Source organism: Colobus angolensis, unplaced genomic scaffold (assembly GCF_000951035.1).
Source record: "Colobus angolensis palliatus isolate OR3802 unplaced genomic scaffold, Cang.pa_1.0 Scaffold354, whole genome shotgun sequence".
NCBI classification, from domain to species: domain Eukaryota; kingdom Metazoa; phylum Chordata; class Mammalia; order Primates; family Cercopithecidae; genus Colobus; species Colobus angolensis.
The window spans coordinates 1,055,206-1,074,612 of record NW_012116866.1 but is presented as its reverse complement, the minus strand read 5'-3'; the positions used below and the strand labels follow the sequence as shown (position 1 = coordinate 1,074,612).

The window sequence follows — 19,407 nt, the reverse complement described above, 5'->3', positions numbered from 1 at the left end:
AGTTCATCAAATGTTGACTCCTGCTAGGTATGAAGTTGATACCCACATTAGGTGTGCTGAGGAGAACAGCTGTTCATTGCATTTGGACTTAACTTTGGTTCTGGTTTGAGGGATGTCCTAGGGTTGTGGGAGAAGGAGCTGTGTCAGCGTGAAAAGATGGGTGGTTTGAAGAAACATGGCTGTGCGTATAAGGTAAGTGTATACAGTTCTAAGCTTCCTTTCCCTCTGTATTTTAACAAAATTGCCTGTAATTGACACTCCCATGAGCTTCAGTGCTCTCCATCTGGAGCTAAGAGCCGCTCTGAGGTTAGACATCCCTTTCCAGCTTTGAAAACATCAAAGCAACAATGTCCAGCCTAATCTTGACAATGAAGAGCCCACAAATGCTCTGGGGCTACTAATAGAAAATGGCTTTTGGACGAGAAGATTTGATCTGTGTGGCAAAGCACTTTTAGGGGCTTATGTAAAACTAAACTGGATTTGTACAGAAATAATGCAGTATAATGATGCTTTAAAAAAAAAAAATCTAGTAAATTCCAGAGAATGGCCAGATTTTGGAATTCAAAAAGGCTACCTTCTCAATGTTCCACTTGTCTACTCTTTGTACTCACTGCCTTCAATCTTTAAACCTCCGCCTTAGTCTCCAAAGGCCTGTATGTCATCATGAGGTGGGAGCAACTGCTTCACCGTGATCTAGAAGACCCACAGACAAGCATTCATAAAAACTTCTGGAAGGGACTCTTTTTAAAGCTGCTGTTTACCAGAGTTCTCCCTCTTGGGTGAAGACATGGCTAATTAACAATAAAATCCCAGTGTGTATGATTCTTGCTTTTCAGGGTTGAAGGCAAAACCAGTTTTCTTGCCCAGCAGGCCAGAAAGTGGGGTAACTAAGTGGGATAGGCCTAGCAGGCAGGAGCCAGCCTGGTTGTGCAGAGAGCAGATGGTGAAGACATAGCCCCTGCCAGGCACAGGCTGCCTCTACTGACCACCTTCAAGTAATCACCTCCCTAACGAGGTCCCCATATAGAATCCTCTAAAAGTAGACTTTTTAATGGTGAAGCAAGGAGAGCCTAAAAGGTCAAGGGACTTCAGAACTCACATAACCATTTATGAGTACAGTGAGGAGCTGTTTAGCCCCTTCTGACTCCTGGAGTGGTAGATAGGAAGGGCAATTCTTTTATGTGTATGTATGTAGTCATTCTGTAAAACAGTTAGAGTAGCTTGATTATGTGTTCCAGTGCAGAGGGCTCTTTATAAAATATGCTACTGTGTCCTTTTACTGTGAATAGGAATGTAACTTTCACATTAAAGGAGTAAAATAAAGGATAAAGGATAAATTAAACCATTTTATTTAATTTATTAATTTAATTATTAAACTATTTACCACTCAGTGTGCAGATCTAGAACTCTTAATGCAACAATTTCCTCACGTATAGAAACTATCATACTAGTTCAGACCAAAGATCCATTTGGCTCAGGAATTTTCCTCTGATGCTATGGTGGAGGCTATGCTATCTGATGCACAGCCTTGTAGATGTTAGCATACATACGTAAGAGGTGATTCTCTTAGTCACTTCATGTTTCTATTATGATAAAAATAGTTCCACCTTTCCGAAAGCACTGCTTTTTCTTTTCTATCTTAATTGCCTCTTGGTGCAGTGAATTCCATAGTCAGGATAAAACATTTCTTGAGCATTTACTGTATGCCAGGCACTGTGGTAGGTGCTATCATATATTCAGTTTTTCAGTGCAATTACAGAAATACTATAGAGAACAACTAATGGAGGGAGGATAGGAAGGAAATGGGAGGCTGAAGGATGGGATGCCCTTTCCAGAATGGGGAAGGCAGGACCAGTAAACCTAAAGTCTGCGTTTTCTACTTTTTCAGGGGAATCAGGTAGAGATTAGGGTCAGCTGCTAATGCTAGTTAAAAATACTAGTAAAATGTAAAAATGAAGTGTTATCAATATTAAGCATTAAAACCAGCCCACTTCCTTACAGCCACTTTGGGCTTATAGATGGTTGAACATGTGAGTATGTTCCACATGTTTGCCCTTGATAAAGGTGGCAGAATAAAGATTTGAGCTGGAGTCTGCATCCTTAAGATGCTCAGTTCTGAGCATATCCTATCATCCATTGTCATCTTGTGATGCCTGAGAAATACAGGTCCTCTGTGAAGTCATTCTCCCACCATCTTTATCCTCTTATTTAAATCTGAGGGATTCCTTCCAAAGATAAATTTAGAAATTGGATTCCTACCCCTGTCTAATCCCATAGATCAGGGACATTTGTTTGAGGATCTTTAAATTTTTAATATCATCTTAAAAGCTGGTTAAAGGAAATATCTGTGATTTACAGAGATGATGGAATTTGTAACACATCCTCCTTAGGAAAACCTGAGATGTTATAGGAACAAACTCAGTGTGAATTTGGAATTTTCTACATAACTGTATTTTAAAGGGGGAAGCTGGGTCTGTACCCTGGAAATGATACTGATGGGAAAAGACTAACTCAGTCTTTACAGATATTTATTCAGTATGAGATATCTGGGTTAATTCATGTAAGAGAATAAAGTATGGAATTAAACACTTAATCTCTACATATCATTTGGACTTACATTATTTTATTGTTACAACCTAAAACATTTACCTTTTTTACCTCTTGTAAAGATACCTTGGGGAGCAAAATTCCCAAAAGTCAGAGGAGAAAGTAGAGGAAAGTTTCTGTATAGTGGACACTGGGTGTACGTGGTAGGCAGAATAAAGTCATACCTAAGGTTTAGTAAACTAGTAATGAGCTTTGCTGGAGATTATTAACCATAGGCAGTCTGCTCTTACTCTCATAAAAGGAATAGGAACCAAAAGGACTCAAGGCCTAGGGGAATAACACTTTTGGACGTAGGAACCTTTTCTTCTCCCTTTTCACCTGAGAGTTAAGCTTCCTGGCACAGCCTCCTAAGCACAGCACAGCTTGATGGCTAACAGAAATGTAGAATGCTACATTTATTAGCTTTCTAGCCCACATTTGTTAGGGATTGTGTCTTCTAAATCACACCTTTTTGTGTGCTTTGGGAGTGGGAAGTGTAGGGGCTTCTTGCTTAGGACTGACTGCTTCTCAACTTCCTGTGCAGATAGAACAGTTATCTCTTACACACTGTAGGCCTACAGTATGAGAAGGGGCCTAAGCCTGCCTTGTGGACACAGGAGGAAATTAAGGGTAGACATAGAAAACAAAGGTTCTGATTCACCACTGGGTGATGGTAGACCCCACAGAAGTTACCCATCTCCTCATGCTTCGCTTAAGGTTCTTATCTCCCAGAAGTGTCAGGATGCTCCAGGTGAGAGACCAATGGAGAATATCCCTGGAGTTAGTATAATGGCTAAGAAAGGTTAGAGCTGTGAAACAATTACTTCTAGGAGGAGATTTGAACTGAAGAATATAGCGAGCAGTAGAGTTGACTTGAGATCTCAAATTGACATGTAGATGATAATCAGTCAAGATGCCTTTTCACATTTATATGGATGCTCTGGCCTGAAATAAACAGAAGGAACATAGAAATGACTCCAGGCTTGAGGAAAAGCAATTTTAGAAGTTATACCCAGCAGAGAATGGACTACAGCAGTGGTCCAAGGGTTCTGAGGTCCCTAGGAGTTCATGAAGATAGTAATGAGAAAGATGAACTCATTGTAATATGAGCTTCATTTATGCATTTCGTATTACAATTAGCTGATCTTTTTTTTTTTACTACCTTCAACAAGGCCTTCTTGGCTTATCAAAACACTGGATATGCGTTAGGTAATGTAATACCAGCTACCCCATGCTGATGAAAAGCCCTACTTGATTGTTGCCATTACCTGGGGGCGTTGGATGTGATTGATGGACTATATGGTGTCAACAGGTGGCCATGGCTGACCTGAAGTCAGATCATCCAAAACATGATTAATGTTAGACTTGAGTATAGGGTGACAATCACAATTAGATTAAATTGTAGCCCGTGGTGGTGGGATGCTTGAGGTCCACTGAAGTAAGAGAAGCAGTGTGCTGAGCCCTTCCCAGCCTGAGCTCTGAAACTAAATAAACCACATCACTCATTTCTGTCCTTGAAAGAAAGAAAAAGCTGACATCATCAAACCATAATCAGTTATTCACCTTTGAGACCATGCCCTGGAACCCCTGCATGTGGCTCTTCCTCACAGTCTGCATGGGTGGCCTAAGACTCTACATAAGGCTTCTTTGTCCTGTCTCTCCTCTCCTAGTTAAACGGTGGAATACTGGAAACTAGGGTCAAGTTCCCTTCTTGGGCTCTTAAAACAAGAGATTAAATACCAAAACAAAAGAAAGGAAGGAGCCACAGAACAGACACAAGCACATGAGGTCTTTGGAGTAAGTCTGGGCAAGGCTCACCTTAGATTTAGTTGGCTGCCAACTAGTAGTGTTCCAGAGGAGCTGGGTGCTGAGCTTTCATTGGTTTCTGCTGTTTAGGCCATGGCTTCCAAGCCTCATGTTACCACTGCCCTTGCTCTGTAGGAGGTCCAGGAAAACTCAACATTTGCATATTGACTACTTTACCCATGGGAGGGAAGAATTGGGGCTAAGTCCATAATTGGCATATTTGCTATCTGTCCTTTCAGTTGACTGATTATTTCAGAACTGTGGTGACAGTTTCTGTTTTCTGGAGTATTTCAGGAAGGAAAAATGTCTTTGCACTCGTTTGTATGTGCATATCTGAGCAACTTTAGATTTTTCTGTCTCTTTCCTTTGCTGCTGCATGAGTTTCTGTCCACATGCCCCTTGCACATCCTCACCCACCCTGTTCTCCTTTCTTCTTCCCAGAGCCAAGCTATGAGAATCGTTCGGACGGTAGGGCAGGCCTTTGAGGTCTGCCACAAGCTGAGCCTGCAGCACACGCAGCAGAATGCAGATGGTCAGGAAGATGGAGAGAGTGAGAGGAACAGCAACAGCTCAGGGGACCCAGGTAGGCACCGCAGCTTCTGCAGATGTGGGTGGGGAGACAGTGCACACAGTAGGCTCCAGTGGATCACTGCCCCGAGCCCCAGGCTGTGAACTCATTTTAAGAAACATTTTATTTTTTCCGTTTCTCTCTATATTCTAGATTCTCTTTAAGGAACTCATGTATCACTTTTATAACAGAAATTAAAGATGTTTAAATTATTAAATGAGGAAGTATTTAAACTGGATATCAGGGAGAGGTAGAGCTGCTATGCTCCCAAATCTGACTTCAAAGAAAATTTCAGTAAAAAAGCACCCCCATAAAACAAATTACAAAGAACATAAATTTATAATTACCTAGTTTGTTGTATTAAATTTCTAACTTCTGTAGTTCTATAAGCCCTCAATGTGGATAGTATTTTAATATCCCCAACTTTCAAGCCTTATTAAAAGTCAAGAAAGAGGCCGGGCGAGGTGGCTCACATCTGTTAATCCTAGCACTTTGGGAGGCTGAGATGGGCAGATCACTTGAGCCTAGGAGTTCAAGACTAGCCTGGCCAACATGGCGAATCCCCGCCTCTACTAAAAATGCAAAAATTAGCCAGGTGTGGTGGTACATGCCTATAGTCCCAGCTACTTGGAAGGCTGAGGCAGGAGAATTGCTTGAACCCAGGAGGCAGAGGTTGCAGTGAGCCAAGATTGTGCCACCGTACTCTAGCCTGGGCTACAGAGCTAGACTGCCTCAAAAAAAAAAAAAAAAAAAGGAGACAATAAATGTGAAAAAATGAAGTATGGGCAAGAAAAAGAGCAGGTAAAAAAAAATATATTGCTTATGTTAATATTTAACATGGGAAACCCAAGAAAATAAACTGAGAACTATTAGAAATAATAAGAGAATTCAGCTAGAAAGTCAAAGTTAAATAAAACATACAGCTATATCTGTGATTTTCATATATTCCAAGAACAGCTGGTTAGAAGTCATACTGGAGGAAAAAATCTTTTAAAATAACAATTAAGAAAATAAGATACTTATGAATAATCACAATAAAAATGTGTTTGTTTCCTCTGAAAAAAATCTTAAACAAATGGAAAGGCATGCCATATTCTTGGATGGGAAAGCTCAATATCATAAAAATGTTAATTCTCCCTTTGTTAATCTATAAATTTAACATGACAATACAGATTTCTAACAGCAGAAGAGGCCCCACAATAAGCTACAGTATTCAAAACCCATGGGATATAGCTAAAGCAGTGCTCAGAGGAAAATTCAAAGGTTTTGTTATTTACATTAACAGATGACAAATCATGAAAGTCAAATGAATTAAGCATCCCACTCAAAAAGTTAAAAAACAACAAAAGAAACCCTAGCCTGCAAATGGCAGCATTGCAAAGTGGCTCAGAGACAAGACCCTTGCTACGCATTGTAGCTGCACCAGTCACTGCCTGTGCAATCTTGGGCAAGTTCTATAACCTCTCTGAGCGTTAGTTTACTGTTTACTCTTCTGAAAAACAGAAATAGCAGTACTGTGTACTTCAGAATTATTGTCATAATTAGATAAACTGGTATTTTTAAAATGCCGAGCCTGGTGCTTGGCACAGAGTATGCACCACATACATGTATGCTATTATTATTTTTAAGTAAATATGTGAAAATTTAAAAAACAAGAATAGAAAAAAATTCTGGAAAAGATGAATGATAGCAGAGAAGGAGTGGCTTTCTACTTATGAAAAGACATGATAAAGCTATAACAGGTAAAACTGTACTTATAATAGGTAAAACGCGTGTTCAAATAAGTGCCTGAATGGATCAGAATAGAAACTCATATACAGACCCAGATGTGTTTGCAAATTTAGCATATGATGGAGGGAGAATTCCTATGGAGAAAAATGTGGAAATCCTTATTAAATTTGAAAATTCGTATGCCTTTTGACCCCCAAATTTCCTTCAAATTCCCTTCTAAGAATTAATCCTAAAGGTAGACCCATACAGGTGTGAAATGATTTCGATATAAGATTACATAGCAAAGAATTTGTTATAAAACCAAAGGATCAGAAACAGCAAGAGGAGACTTTTAAATAAATTACAATATGGTATGAATAATGGAATACTGCACAACCGTTAAGAAGAATGAGTTAGTTCTCTATGAACTGATTTAAAGCCATCTTCAAGATATGTTGCTTACTTAAAAACATCAAAGTTTGAAATTGTGAAAAAAGGAAAAAAACTAGAATTATGGGTATGACGTGCCACCAATTGTATTAAAAATGCATAGGTTTAAATGTGTGCGTATATGTAGGTATATATGTGTACACATGCAAGGACACACATGCATTTCTTATGCATGGACTATCTCCAGAATAGTACACAAGAAACTGGTAACTTGTTCATCCTGGGAAAAGGAACTGGGTGGCTGAGGTGGCAGGAAGATTGCCTTTTCACTGTGCTTTTACAGCCTTTATACTTTGGATATATATTAGTTATAAATCTTCAAAACCTGACATTAGTTTCATCCTAGTGCTCAGTTTCTATGTGACTAGAGGAAATTACTTTACTTCTCTTTTGGCTTACTCATTTCTGTTAAGTAATGACATTCTATTACTAATGACAGCATCTCAGTGATCTTGACTTATAAAATATGATCACACAGATGGAGCCTTGCATTTTGTCATGTACCCTTGGCCAGTCTCAGTTTATAGCAGGCCATAGTACTAATGTGATGTAAACCTTAACATTTTTCCATCTCTGTGATCTAGGGCTTAGAGATAAAACAAAGAGATAGAGGTAGACTTTGGCAAATATTTTATATATCTCTGCTGGTCAATTTTTAGAGCGTAATGGTGACAGTTTCCTATAAACCTAATATGGAGGACACATCAGACCTCTAGCTGGTTGCTTAGCTCAAAGAACAGAGGCCAATCTGCTCATTTCTGAATTGGAGGATTTGCCGTAAGAACTGCTAGCTGGAGAAGATTGAAGTCTTACATTGTTAGCTCTTCTTTGGTCATGTCCATGCCCTGTTGGTGGCCTGGTTGGCGGAGAGCCACATCCTAACTCTCAAAAGCTTTTAAACCCACAGTCACATTGGCAGCCAGTATACACATGTACAAAGAAAGTTTAACCAAAAATGGAAACGGTATTTTCTCCAATGAAGACACCTATTCCTGGAGTGAAAGGGGTTGGACACAGAGAGGGTGCTCAGAGGTTGAGCATTTGAACACTTATTATCACAGAACAACCGTCAGAGGAATTTAATCTAATCTCCAAGTACTTAATCAGAACCTGTCACTCAGCTGCTGGCCACAGAGGTCAGGGTTATATGGTCTGGCCAGGTGGAGAGAACCACCTGAATAGCATTTTATGTAAACAACACCAAGGGCTAGATCTTATTTCCCTTTTGCAGTGATAGCTGCTCTCTCCTGCCACTTCTGGCCCCTGCAGTAGTCAGCTGGGTGGAGTGGGTTTGATGTGATTCACGATTCCCTGGGGACTCAGTGGAGAGTCCATAAGGATCACTTCCTATCCTTTTCTTTCTGTCTTACCTCCCTCACTCCTCCCTTGTTCCCTGAGCTCCTTACTGCCCTGAACATATAGTAAGTAGCATGGACTTTTCAGCCACAGTCAACACTGTTCCCTCTGCCACGGGTCCCTGCCTTCACCTCCAAGCAGACATCTTACTCATCCTTCAAGCCCAGCACTGTCTTCTGGGAAGCCTGACTTTCAGCTCCCACTCTCGTTCAGAAAATTTAAACCCTTGTTTTCTGGGTTCCTGTGTTTTCTTCACTCGTGGCTGATGCCGTTAACATTAACATTTAGTCCACTGTGTACCAGACATATAGCATAGTGTCCTCTGTCTTTAGTGGAGTGTGAGCTCTGGCAGGGTTGGGACTTCCTAGCACAGTAAAGACTTGTTGAATAAACTGACAAACATAGTCAGTGAGTGTGGCGAGGAGTACATATGTTTTAGTCATTGTCAACAAGTGTTTGTTAAATGCTTACTGTATGCCAAAATGAACAGCGATTACGTAGAGATTTCAACTTTTAAGCAGCTCCTTTTGACGAGGAATGATGACACTTGGTGTCGGGGAAGCAGGTAGAATTGAGGTGAGACTGGGAGGCTGAGCAGAGTATTGATGAGAAGGTGGTGACAGTGACCATGGCTACAAATAGAGGCCAGCGTGGTCATACTCCTTGATTGTAACAGATGGTCAGCTTTGAAATAACAGGCATACCAGCTATGTTTCTCTCTCTTTTATATTACCTTTTTGGAGATAGTTTTCCCAAATCACATTACTAAACGTGAGACCTCAGCTGCTTGGCATCTTCCGTATACTACTCTTCCTAAGAAAAATGGAATTGATGTTCTGCATGAGGAAACATCTGGGTCCATTCTAGGAAAGCCCGTCAGGCCCAGTATAGCTTCTTCAAGGTTTAAGATGTCCAACAGAGCGCTCCTCTCTGCAAGGAGACCAAGCATGGGCTGGATGTATTAAATAATACGGGCCTCCCTGCAGAGAAAGGGAGACAGCAAGGACTCTCCCCTGCTCGTGTAGGTGAGGAGAGGGCCTGTGGGGTGATGGAAATTGTTTAGGGACATACAGAGCAAGAGAGAGACAGAGAGAGAGGCCAATTTTAAAGAATTGGCTCATGGGCCTATAGAGGCTTGGTAAATCCAAAATTTGCAGGATAGGCAGGCAGGCTGGAGATCCAGAAAAGAGTTGCAGTTTGAGTCTGAAGGTCAGCTGCTGGCAGAATTCCCTCTGCCTCCAGGTAGGTCGGCCTTTACTCTGTTAAGACCTTCAACTTGGCCGGGCGTGGTGGCTCACGCCTGTCTGTAATCCCAGCACTTTGGAAGGCTGAGGCGGGCAGATCACCTAAAGTCAGGAGTTCAAGACCAGCCTGACCAACATGAAGAAACCCCGCCTCTACTAAAATTACAAAACATTAGCTGGGCGTGGTGGTGCATGCCTGTAATCCCAGCTACTCAGGAGGCTGAGGCAGGAGAATTGCTTGAATCCGGGAGGTGGAGGTTGCAGTGAGCCGAGATTGCACCATTGCATTCCAATTGGGGCAACAAGAGCGAAACTCCATCTCAAAAAAAAGAAAAAAAAAAAAAAAGACCTTCAACTGATTGGATGAGGTCTTCCCATGTTATGGGGGAGTAATCAGCTTGGCTCAGACTCTGCTGATTTAAATGTTAATCTCACTTAAAAAAATACCTTCACAGCAACATCTAGAATAATGTTTGACCAAATACCTTGGTACAGTAGTGGCCTAGCCCAGTTGACACATAAAATTGACAGCCACAGAAATGAAGAGACAGAATAGCACGATGGAGAGAGAGCTGGAGCTGTGGGTTAGAGAAGCTGCTGAGGGCTTGGGTTCCAGCACTGGAACCACTGGGACTTCAACCCTGACTCTTCCACCTTTCAGCTGGCTAATCCTCAGCAAATTTCATGTTGTCTCTGGAGCTTTGTTTTCTCATCTGTCTGGTATTGTGAGAGAATGTATGTAAAGCAGCATAGTGCATAGCATATAATACGCTCTCCATAAGTATCCACTGTTTATCGAGTTTTCCAATGTTGTAAGTACCTACCGTTTATTAAGTTTTCCAATGCGGACTCCAGAATACATGACCTCATCTGTACACTGAGAGAGCTAGACAAGGCCTCTCCAGTACTGATTTTATAATGGGTCCAAGTGAAATGATTAACTGGACGCCCTCTGGTTATTGTGTAGTGCCAAGGCCATGAGGCTAAACATACTTTGAGTCTGAACATTTGGAGTTAGCATTTGGTTCTGGGATTGGAAATGTTTTCTTATCAAGGAAGGCTGTTTACTGCCTAGCCCATTAGTCACTTCCTTTTTACAGCCCCACATGCATTTTCACTGTCTATAAACTGCTAGGAATGTGTTTCTTCTTACTGTAAATGCTTCTCCCAGAGCATTTTTGACTCTACTAAGATTGTTGTCTAATGGGGCACCTTGAGCGCCTAGAGTGGAACTGTTGGCTGATGTTTTTTTATGAGAATCTCACTTTCCATGTTTGGGAGCTTTTCATTTAGTGCAATGTTTATCTTTCCAGTGGAGATATGTCCAGTGACGTGTCCATCTGACATGTCAGCAGACCCTCCACTGTGCAGAGGAAACATGTTTACTCTGAGGAGCTGGAAAGCGCTATATTGTCACGTCTTTTCATTGTTTTGCTTTCAATGATGTTGCTCACTTTCATTGTGTGCCTCATCCCTCTCTCCCTCTTTGTGCCTGTCTTTCATTCCTCCCTGTTCTTACTACTCTTCCCTCCCTGGGGGAGTTTTATCTTTTGTATCATTTGGCAGCAGCTGCCCTTGGCCATCCCTGGGACTCTGAGCCAGGTGGGGCCACTGGCCCTATGGCACTTGCCCTGTTGTGACCTATACTGCTTCTCTCACTCCTCTTGGAGAGGGTTTCCTGGGAGAGATTGCTTGGAGGTGACCCTCCTCCCCCAACGGCAGACAGTCCAACATGGGAAAGGACCTAGAGCCTTTTGGTAGAATAGACCTTTTTGAAAATAAAACTTTTTTTTTTTAATGTGAGAAATGCACCTAAAATCTACTCTCTTAGCAAAGATTGTGAATACGATATTGTCAACTAGAATCCTCATGTGGTACATTAGAGTTCCGGCCTTATTCATCCTACATACCTACAACTTTGTATCCTTTGACTTACATCTCTCCCTTCCCCCCAATTCCTGGTAACTATCTCTTAGGGTAGTCATGATGATAAATCAGTTAATACAAGTTGAGCATCCTTAATCTGAAAATCCAAAATCTGAAATGCCCCGAGATTGGTAACTTTTTGAGCACCAACATGACACCACAAGTGGAAAATTCCACACTTGATACCTTTGCTTTCTGATGGTTTCATGTACACAAATGTTGTTTCATGCACAAAATTGTATAAAATTACCTTCGGCTATTTAAGGTGCGTATGAAACATAAATGGATTTCATGTTTAGACATGGGTCCTATCGCTAAGATATCTCATATATATGCAAATAGGCAACTCTAACATCTAAAACACTTGTAGTCCTAAGCATTTCACATAGGGGTACTCAGCCCATACACCCATACACATAAAACTAGTGCAGTGCCTGGAGCATCGTAAGTGCTGTTTAAGTTTAAGCTGTTATCATTGCGGTTTCAAGGCAAAAAGTGGCTATTTCAAGCACTTTGGGACTGAGCTTGTAACTCCTTACTCATTTGACTGTACCAATCTGGCTAAACCCCAATTCCACATTAACTCAGTAGTATTTTTTCATTTTCGCCCTATGACACTGAATAGCACTGGAGAAAACTGCCACCCACAGACCGATTACACATTTCTGATCCCCAAACTCAGCCAGGGCTACTTCACCATTCAGCAGTCCTGCTTGTCCCCAGCTTCTGTCTCAGTGGACAGTGGCCTTCTCCTGTCACCTGCCTCTGCATTCCACCTCCATCGCACCTCCTCTGGAACTTTGAGCAACTGGTTATCTCATGCTCCTGAATCTTTACCCAAATTATCTGCTATTGCTGACTTTGCCTTCCTTGCCCAACTGCAGATAGATAAGGCCAGGTCTTTCTTATCTTAAAAGCAGAACAAAATTAAGCATTTCTTGTCCCTGTGTCTCCTTCTGACCCATGACCTCATCTCTCTCCTTTCCTTGGTAACTAGGCTTCTTGCACAGCTTGTCTGTACTCACTGTCTATTTTCTTATTTTCTCCCACTCTTTCTCTCCACTCTTGATATCTTTTCAGCCTCCAGTGATCTGGTGTCTGCTGCCCTGCCAGCCCTTCCTAAAGCTACCAGGCAGGGGTTCCTAAGGGCTACCTTTCTCTGTAGTGCTCAGCCCTGGAATGAAGTGCATCTTTGCAGTTTCTGGGGCACCCCTACTCCACACTCCTTCCCTCTTGACTCTGCTAGCTGCTTTTCAGCATGCTTTGTAGGCTCTTCTTCTTCTTCTTTTTCTTCTTTCTTCCTCTCTTTTCTTCTTCTTCTTCTCTTCTTTTCTTCTTTTCTTCTTTTCTTTTCTTGAGACAGAATCTCACTCTATTGTCCAGGCCGGAGTGCAGTGGCATTATCTCAGCTCACTGCAACCTCCGCCTCCCGGGTTCAAGCAGTTCTCCTGTCTCAGCCTCCGGAGTAGCTGGGATTACAGGCGTGCATCACCATGCCCAGCTAATTTTTGTATTTTAGTAGAGATGGGATTTCACCATGTTGGCCAGGCTGGTCCCAAAGTCCTGAGCTCAGGTGACCCACCCGTCTCAGCCTCCCAAAGTGCTGGAATTACAGGCATGAGCCACCACGCCCGGCCTACAGGCTCCTCTTCTACCTACCCCTTAAGTGTTGCAATTTCTCCTGGACTTGCCCCTGGTATTTTTCTTTTTCTGACATTCCATGATTTCAACTAAAGTTTACCTTTAGGCCAGGCCTTTTTCCATTCATGCACTCTAGTCATCTACTCAGCTTGCCATAATAAAATGCAATAGATTGGATGGCTTAAACAACATTTATTTCTGACAGTTTTGGAGACTGAGAAGTCCAAGATTAAGGTACCAGCCAATTTGGTTCCTGGTGAGGACTCTCTTCTGGCTTGCAAACAGCTGCCTTTTTGCTGTGTTCTCACAGGGTGGAAAGAGAGGGATCTCCTACATCCCTTCTTACAAGGGCATGAATCCTATCATGAGGACTGCATTCTCATGATCTAATTACCTCCCAAAAGCTCATCTCCAAATGCTATTACATTGGGAGCTAAGGCTTCCACATATGAACACCAACATTCAGTCCATAACATACCCAACAGCCTAATAGGTATCTCTACTTGACTGTTACACAGAGTCTTACAATGTCAACAGGTTTAAAACTGAACTCATTCTCTTACCTGCAATCCTGGTTCTTCTCGATTTTTCCTATAGGATACCATTCTCCACTCAGTCACCCGAATCAGATATTTTAAAACTCATCCTGCACATATCCCCACCCCCGCCCCCACCACAGCCAAGCAAGACCTGTGATTTTTGCCCCCTAAAGATCTTCAAATCCGTCTCTTCTCCACATTATTGCCATTGTCTTCACTCAAGCCCTCATATTTTCCACCTAGAGTATTGCTTTCTCTCATTCCTTCTGGATCTATCCTCCATACTCTATCTACAGTGAAATTTTAAAGGATGAAAATTGTCTTAATTTAATTTAATGTAACTTAATTTAGGAGAGCTAAGTAATTAAACATGAGGCCAAAGTACATAAGAAAGCGGCAGCCCTTTATTGCAAATATGCACACACTCTTGGGCAAGGTTCTCTGGTCCTCAGGTGTGGGGGGCCAGGGAAGTCGCGCCAGCACTCTCGGGTGAGGTTCTTCGGTCCACGAATGCGGGGGCCGAAGAAGTCACGCCGGCTCCTGCTGCTGGTGAACTTTTATGCATTGGTACTGGAAGGGGGAGGGCAGTGGGCGGGATAAGGGCGTGATAGGGGCGTCTCCATAGGCGTGGCCGGGTAAGTTTCTCTCTTCAGATTGACGTCACCTGGAGCATGCTCGGTTGATCTGCATCTTCCCGGGCGCGGGCTGCATTTTCCCGCGCGTGGGAAAATTGGTGAGGAAGAACCTGGAAGCAACAGGGAAAGTTGGTGAGGAAGAACCCGGAAGCAACATGGATTGTGCCTTCTTGTTCACCTTCTTCCATCTTGTCCTTTGTCCCTCACCCAAACAAAAATGTTTTGGTATTACCTGCTTTCAGTCCCTCAAGATAGGACGCTGACTCTTCCTGGGCAGGTCCCACTTGCATTGCCTGACATGCAGTGGACTTCCTGCCTCTGTCCCTCTCTGCCCCTGCCCCCGCGCCTGGCCAAACCTGAGAGATTTTCTGATTCCACCCGGGCTTCTGGAGAGGCCCTGTCCAAACCTTCTGTGTCTGGGGCTTCTTAGTTCTCGTTATTAGGATCGCCAGGGATGGGAAGTAGATAAGCAGCCTTCTCCTGCAGCCTGTTCTCCTGTTTTGCTACCCTGTTACTATACTACTTCCTTTGTCCGTATTTATGGAACACTTTCTCTGTGCCAGGGAAACATTTTTAGGAAACATGGATGAGACACAGCCTGGCCTCAAGTCTATAAGGGAAGATTGATGGCCAGGCACATCCAATATCATGTGCTAAGTGCACAGAGCACTGCAGGAGCCCAGCTTCTCCTGATCACTAACGGAAATTTCACCCTGCTTTTTCCTGTACAGGCATGGAGAACCAAATGCTTAGTTCCCAGCACACCCACCTACCAACCCTCTTATCTCTCAGGCTAAGCCCCCAACCATCAAGATAGTCACTTCCAGGTGCAGGGTGTGGTAGAAAGCAGGCTGCTTCCAGTGCTCCCCCACCTACTGACTGACCAAGGGGCAGGAGAGCTTCCCCTTCCCTGCCCCCATTAGCCGCAGTCAGAACCATCTTTTCTGTTAAACACCTTTGCAGCCCTCCATAGGACTGTCTCCTCAGCTCCTGGAATAGCCAGGAAGAAAACTAAGCCCACTGTTTACTTTCTACATGCCAGGCTTGTTTCCCTGGATGACTCATGTAGGTTTGCATAGGAAAACTTGTTAGAACAATTTGTTCTACAAGGCAGGCACTCAAATGACCAAGGCCCACTTACCTGGGCTAGCTTCAGCACTGGGGCATCAGCTCTGTATCTCCTGCTTTACATCCACCTGTTCCATTTGATAATTGGTGCGTGGTCTCTGAGAACTCATGAAAAATCTTATTTAAAGACAGCAGTAATTAACCTAATTGCAAATATAGAAAATGAAAATATTTCCTATGAAATGCCCAGGAGCTGTCAGGTGTTTTTATAGAATCCCAGAAATAGGATCAAGGAAGGAGGATAAATAAGAAATAGCAGGCCTTTCATATACTGGTATTAAGCAGTATGCTGTGCCTGTGTTTAAATATTAAATAAAGACATGGCCGTTGTCTTCAGTGGAAAGGAAGAAATGTGGGAAGTGGAAAAATTGGATAAGGAAGCGTGGAAAAGCAGCCACCCCATCTCTCTCCTCCTCCCTGTGCCACTTCCTGCAGGCCTCTTCCTGGCTTCTGCTCTTAGTGAGAGGATCAGGCTCTGAGGGCTGGGAGATTGATAATGTGTTAAAATGCAGCCTCACATCTCCCTGCCTTATTCCTCAGTCATGGAACCCTACCTGTCTATCTAACTGAGCCTCTAATTCTGTAGTTGAAGAAACAGGGCCCAGAGAGTGAAGTGATTTGCTTCTTGTCCAGCAGTTCATTAGAAGCCCAACCTCCTCATTTCTGGACCCCCAGACCAGGGCTCTTTCCCTTGGCTGCTTCCGTTCCTGAGCTGCGATGACATGGAGATGACCAGCATCCCCTTCTTCCAGTGTACCCTGTCAATATAGGCCTGTGTACTTGGCAAAACTTTTACATCCAGGCTGGAGGAAGTACTGCTTTTGTTTCTGGACTTTCAAAAGATCCTAAGATGAGAACATCTTACTGGGCTGGAAATGCACTTTAAGGTACTTGAGTGAAAAGATGTGTGAAAGCCAGTGGCATCCCTAGGCTCGACATGCCTGAAAGCTTGAGTGTTAGGAAAGGAGGACTTTGTTCTTGGTGTTTTCATTCTCTCCCCTCCCTCCCGTGTTGTCCCTGCAGGCCGCCAGCTCACTGGAGCCGAGAGGGCCTCCACGGCCACTGCAGAGGAGACTGACATCGACGCGGTGGAGGTCCCACTCCCAGGGAATGACGTCCTGGAATTCAGCCGAGGAGTGACTGATCTAGATGCCGTAGGGAAGGAAGGAGGGTCCCACACAGGCTCCAAGGTAGGCAGGACATGGCCCCTCTGTGTGATCTGCACATGTGTGCCCTCAGGTCATCAGTCGCTTCCTAGCCCTTGCCGGCTCATCTTCCGAGTGAGACACTCCATGACACAGTGGCGGTGCCAGAGCACGCTTCACTGCCTTTCAGGGGGTCTGACTTCCAGAGGGTCTGGACACTAGATGCTGCTGCAGGCCAGGATGCTGTGGAGCTGATTCCTGACACACATTGCCCTCCCCAAATCCCACCAATATTTGATCTCCTACTCCCTGGCACCCTCTTCCCTTAACAGCATCTCATCTTTGCACAGTATTTTGCAAGGCTCACTCTGGCGTGCATGCGTGCACACACACACACACACACACACACACACACACACACACACACACACACACAGACTCCCCTGTGGCTTAGCTGATAGAGCAAAGTCAGTTTGGGCCCCCTCTGCCTGTAGTAGTGGTGGTGTACCTTTGATAATTCCTGTAGATAGCACTATGGAGTCTGGAAATTGGCCCACTGAATGTTAGAAACTGAAAGACCACCTTAGTCATCATCAGCTCCAACCTAACATCATATAGGTGAGATGACTGCGGCTTCTGGGGGTTCCTAATGTGATCCAATTAAGAAACTAAGAACTTGAGACCAAATTCAAACCTGAAGCCAAACCTAATTAAAAATATTTTAAACCCAGAAGCAAAATTACTGACCAATAGCTCTACCCTTAGATTCCCAGGCAGTTTATATCATGGCACCTCTTTTTCTTCAACATTCATATCTTATCTCACGTGGAGGTTTGGAGGGCAGTTCGGTTCTAAACTATCTGCCTGGGGTTTCCTTTGGAACCAGTTTGTCCTCTACAAGTGGAAATAGCCCTGTGTCACTGGGGGCCTTCCTTGTGTGTGTCTGAAGAAGTCCCCACAGCAGAACTGCCTGAAACAAAATGCCTTTCCCTGCCATTGAACTCTATGAATCGTAGAAGCCATCTTGGTAAAAATGTCCACAAGAGAGGGAGACAGAAAGAAAGGGGGGAAGGACACAGGAACTTCTTTCATCTAACAGGATCTCTCCAGATCATTATGTATTTTAGGATCCAAACTTCTTTGTTGATGGTTCTCACCAGAGGCAGTGGAGGGCAGGAGGTAGCCCCCTCACCTGGCCCCTTCTTCCAGGACCCAACTCCAAACTTCTCCCAACAAGGGAGAAGGAACATCTCAGACCCTGGAGGAGGGAGCCCTAAGGACACAGCAGAGTACAGGATTGAAGCTGTCTCCTTCCTGTTATCATGGTAGGGTGGACGGAAGCTATGTTTTTCTAAAATAGATTCTTCTAAGTCTAGAACCTCAAGGAACTCAGTGACAGGGTATCATTGGAAGTGGGGGGCAAGAGATGGAGCAGTATCAGCCATCAGTCTCCCATCATGCGGGGTCAGTTACCGAGGTGTCCCCATACAATTTTCTGACTGTGTGGTATCAGCCCAGGCAGCTACACCATTTTCTTCCTGGGCCTCTATTCCCATTTTCATTGAAGATGCACTGCTGTCAGCTTCTGGGTTGTAAATGCACCAATTTACTCCTCCCAAGTGCACGCCGAAGAGAGGGAGGCCCCTCAAGATGGCTCCTGCCACTTGTCATGTCCTGTCTTCTCCTTCCCCTCCAGGTTTCGCACCCCCAAGAGCCCATGCTGACAGCCTCACCCAGGATGCTGCTCCCTTCTTCTTCCTCAAAGCCTCCAGGCCTGGGCACAGAGACACCGCTGTCCACTCACCACCAGATGCAACTCCTCCAGCAGCTCCTCCAGCAGCAGCAGCAGCAGACGCAAGTGGCTGTGGCCCAGGTTCTCCTCAGCCTCCTCCCTACTTCGCAGGCTCCACTCTCATGGGCTTGATGCACCTTCCCTAGCGAGGGGCTCAGGACAGGTTTAAAATCTAGGGAGTCATAAGGAATTGCTCATGCTATTGAATCATTGCTTGTTGGGGAGAGGGAGCAGGATAGATGGGGGATGCAGTTGAAATGGAGAGGCACATTTTGGTTTCCCATGTATCCCCTGCTCTGAGCTGGGCTTGGCTGGCTTGGCTGAATGTTGTTAATGACTTGAACTGACCAAGGGAAAAGATGCACACAATTCCACCCTTCCTTTCCTGCCTTATTTTCCTAAAGTTTGGGGCGAGAAAATGATGCCTTTGGAGTCAGAACAGTTGGGGCTTTATGATACCACTCTTAAAACAGCTTAAACTATGAATTTGTGTCAAACACTGTTGTAAAAACACTACTACCCCTAGCATCCCAGTCTCCATGTCTATAACAAGTTTCCCAGTGTCCATTATGATATACTTATTCCAGGCAGTATTTGATTGGAATTCATTATTGTAGGATTTAACTTACAGGAATTAGGTATATTATTTGAGCCGTAATGAAAAGAATTGACTTAGATCTCAGAATCAAGATGGTGTTTGTGCCCCAAAAAACTTGTTGGGCTGCTGCTACATTGTAGGGGAGGGTAAGCTGATTTCCCTTGCTGCTTTCAGCAGGGATTCCTCCTGTTTGCTTTCTATAGAGCGCGTTGTAGTCCACATCTTCCTTGGGACTTAGGAGTCTGAGCTTCCTCTCTACCATGAGCACTCAGGGAATGGTAAA

General features: G+C 43.8%; 1 protein-coding gene across 2 annotated transcripts in view; it reads left to right on the top strand.

The window, feature by feature from the left end:
- The window catches only part of LOC105519593 (carboxyl-terminal PDZ ligand of neuronal nitric oxide synthase protein), a 320,959-nt gene that overhangs the window by 271,992 nt on the left and 29,560 nt on the right, over positions 1–19,407 (top strand). For both annotated transcript variants that reach the window (XM_011952974.1, XM_011952973.1), the window contains exons 6-8: positions 4,834–4,975; positions 16,613–16,779; positions 18,431–18,607. In XM_011952974.1, the coding sequence (XP_011808364.1) occupies positions 4,834–4,975; positions 16,613–16,779; positions 18,431–18,607 (486 nt within the window). The remainder of the gene's footprint in view (positions 1–4,833; positions 4,976–16,612; positions 16,780–18,430; positions 18,608–19,407) is intronic.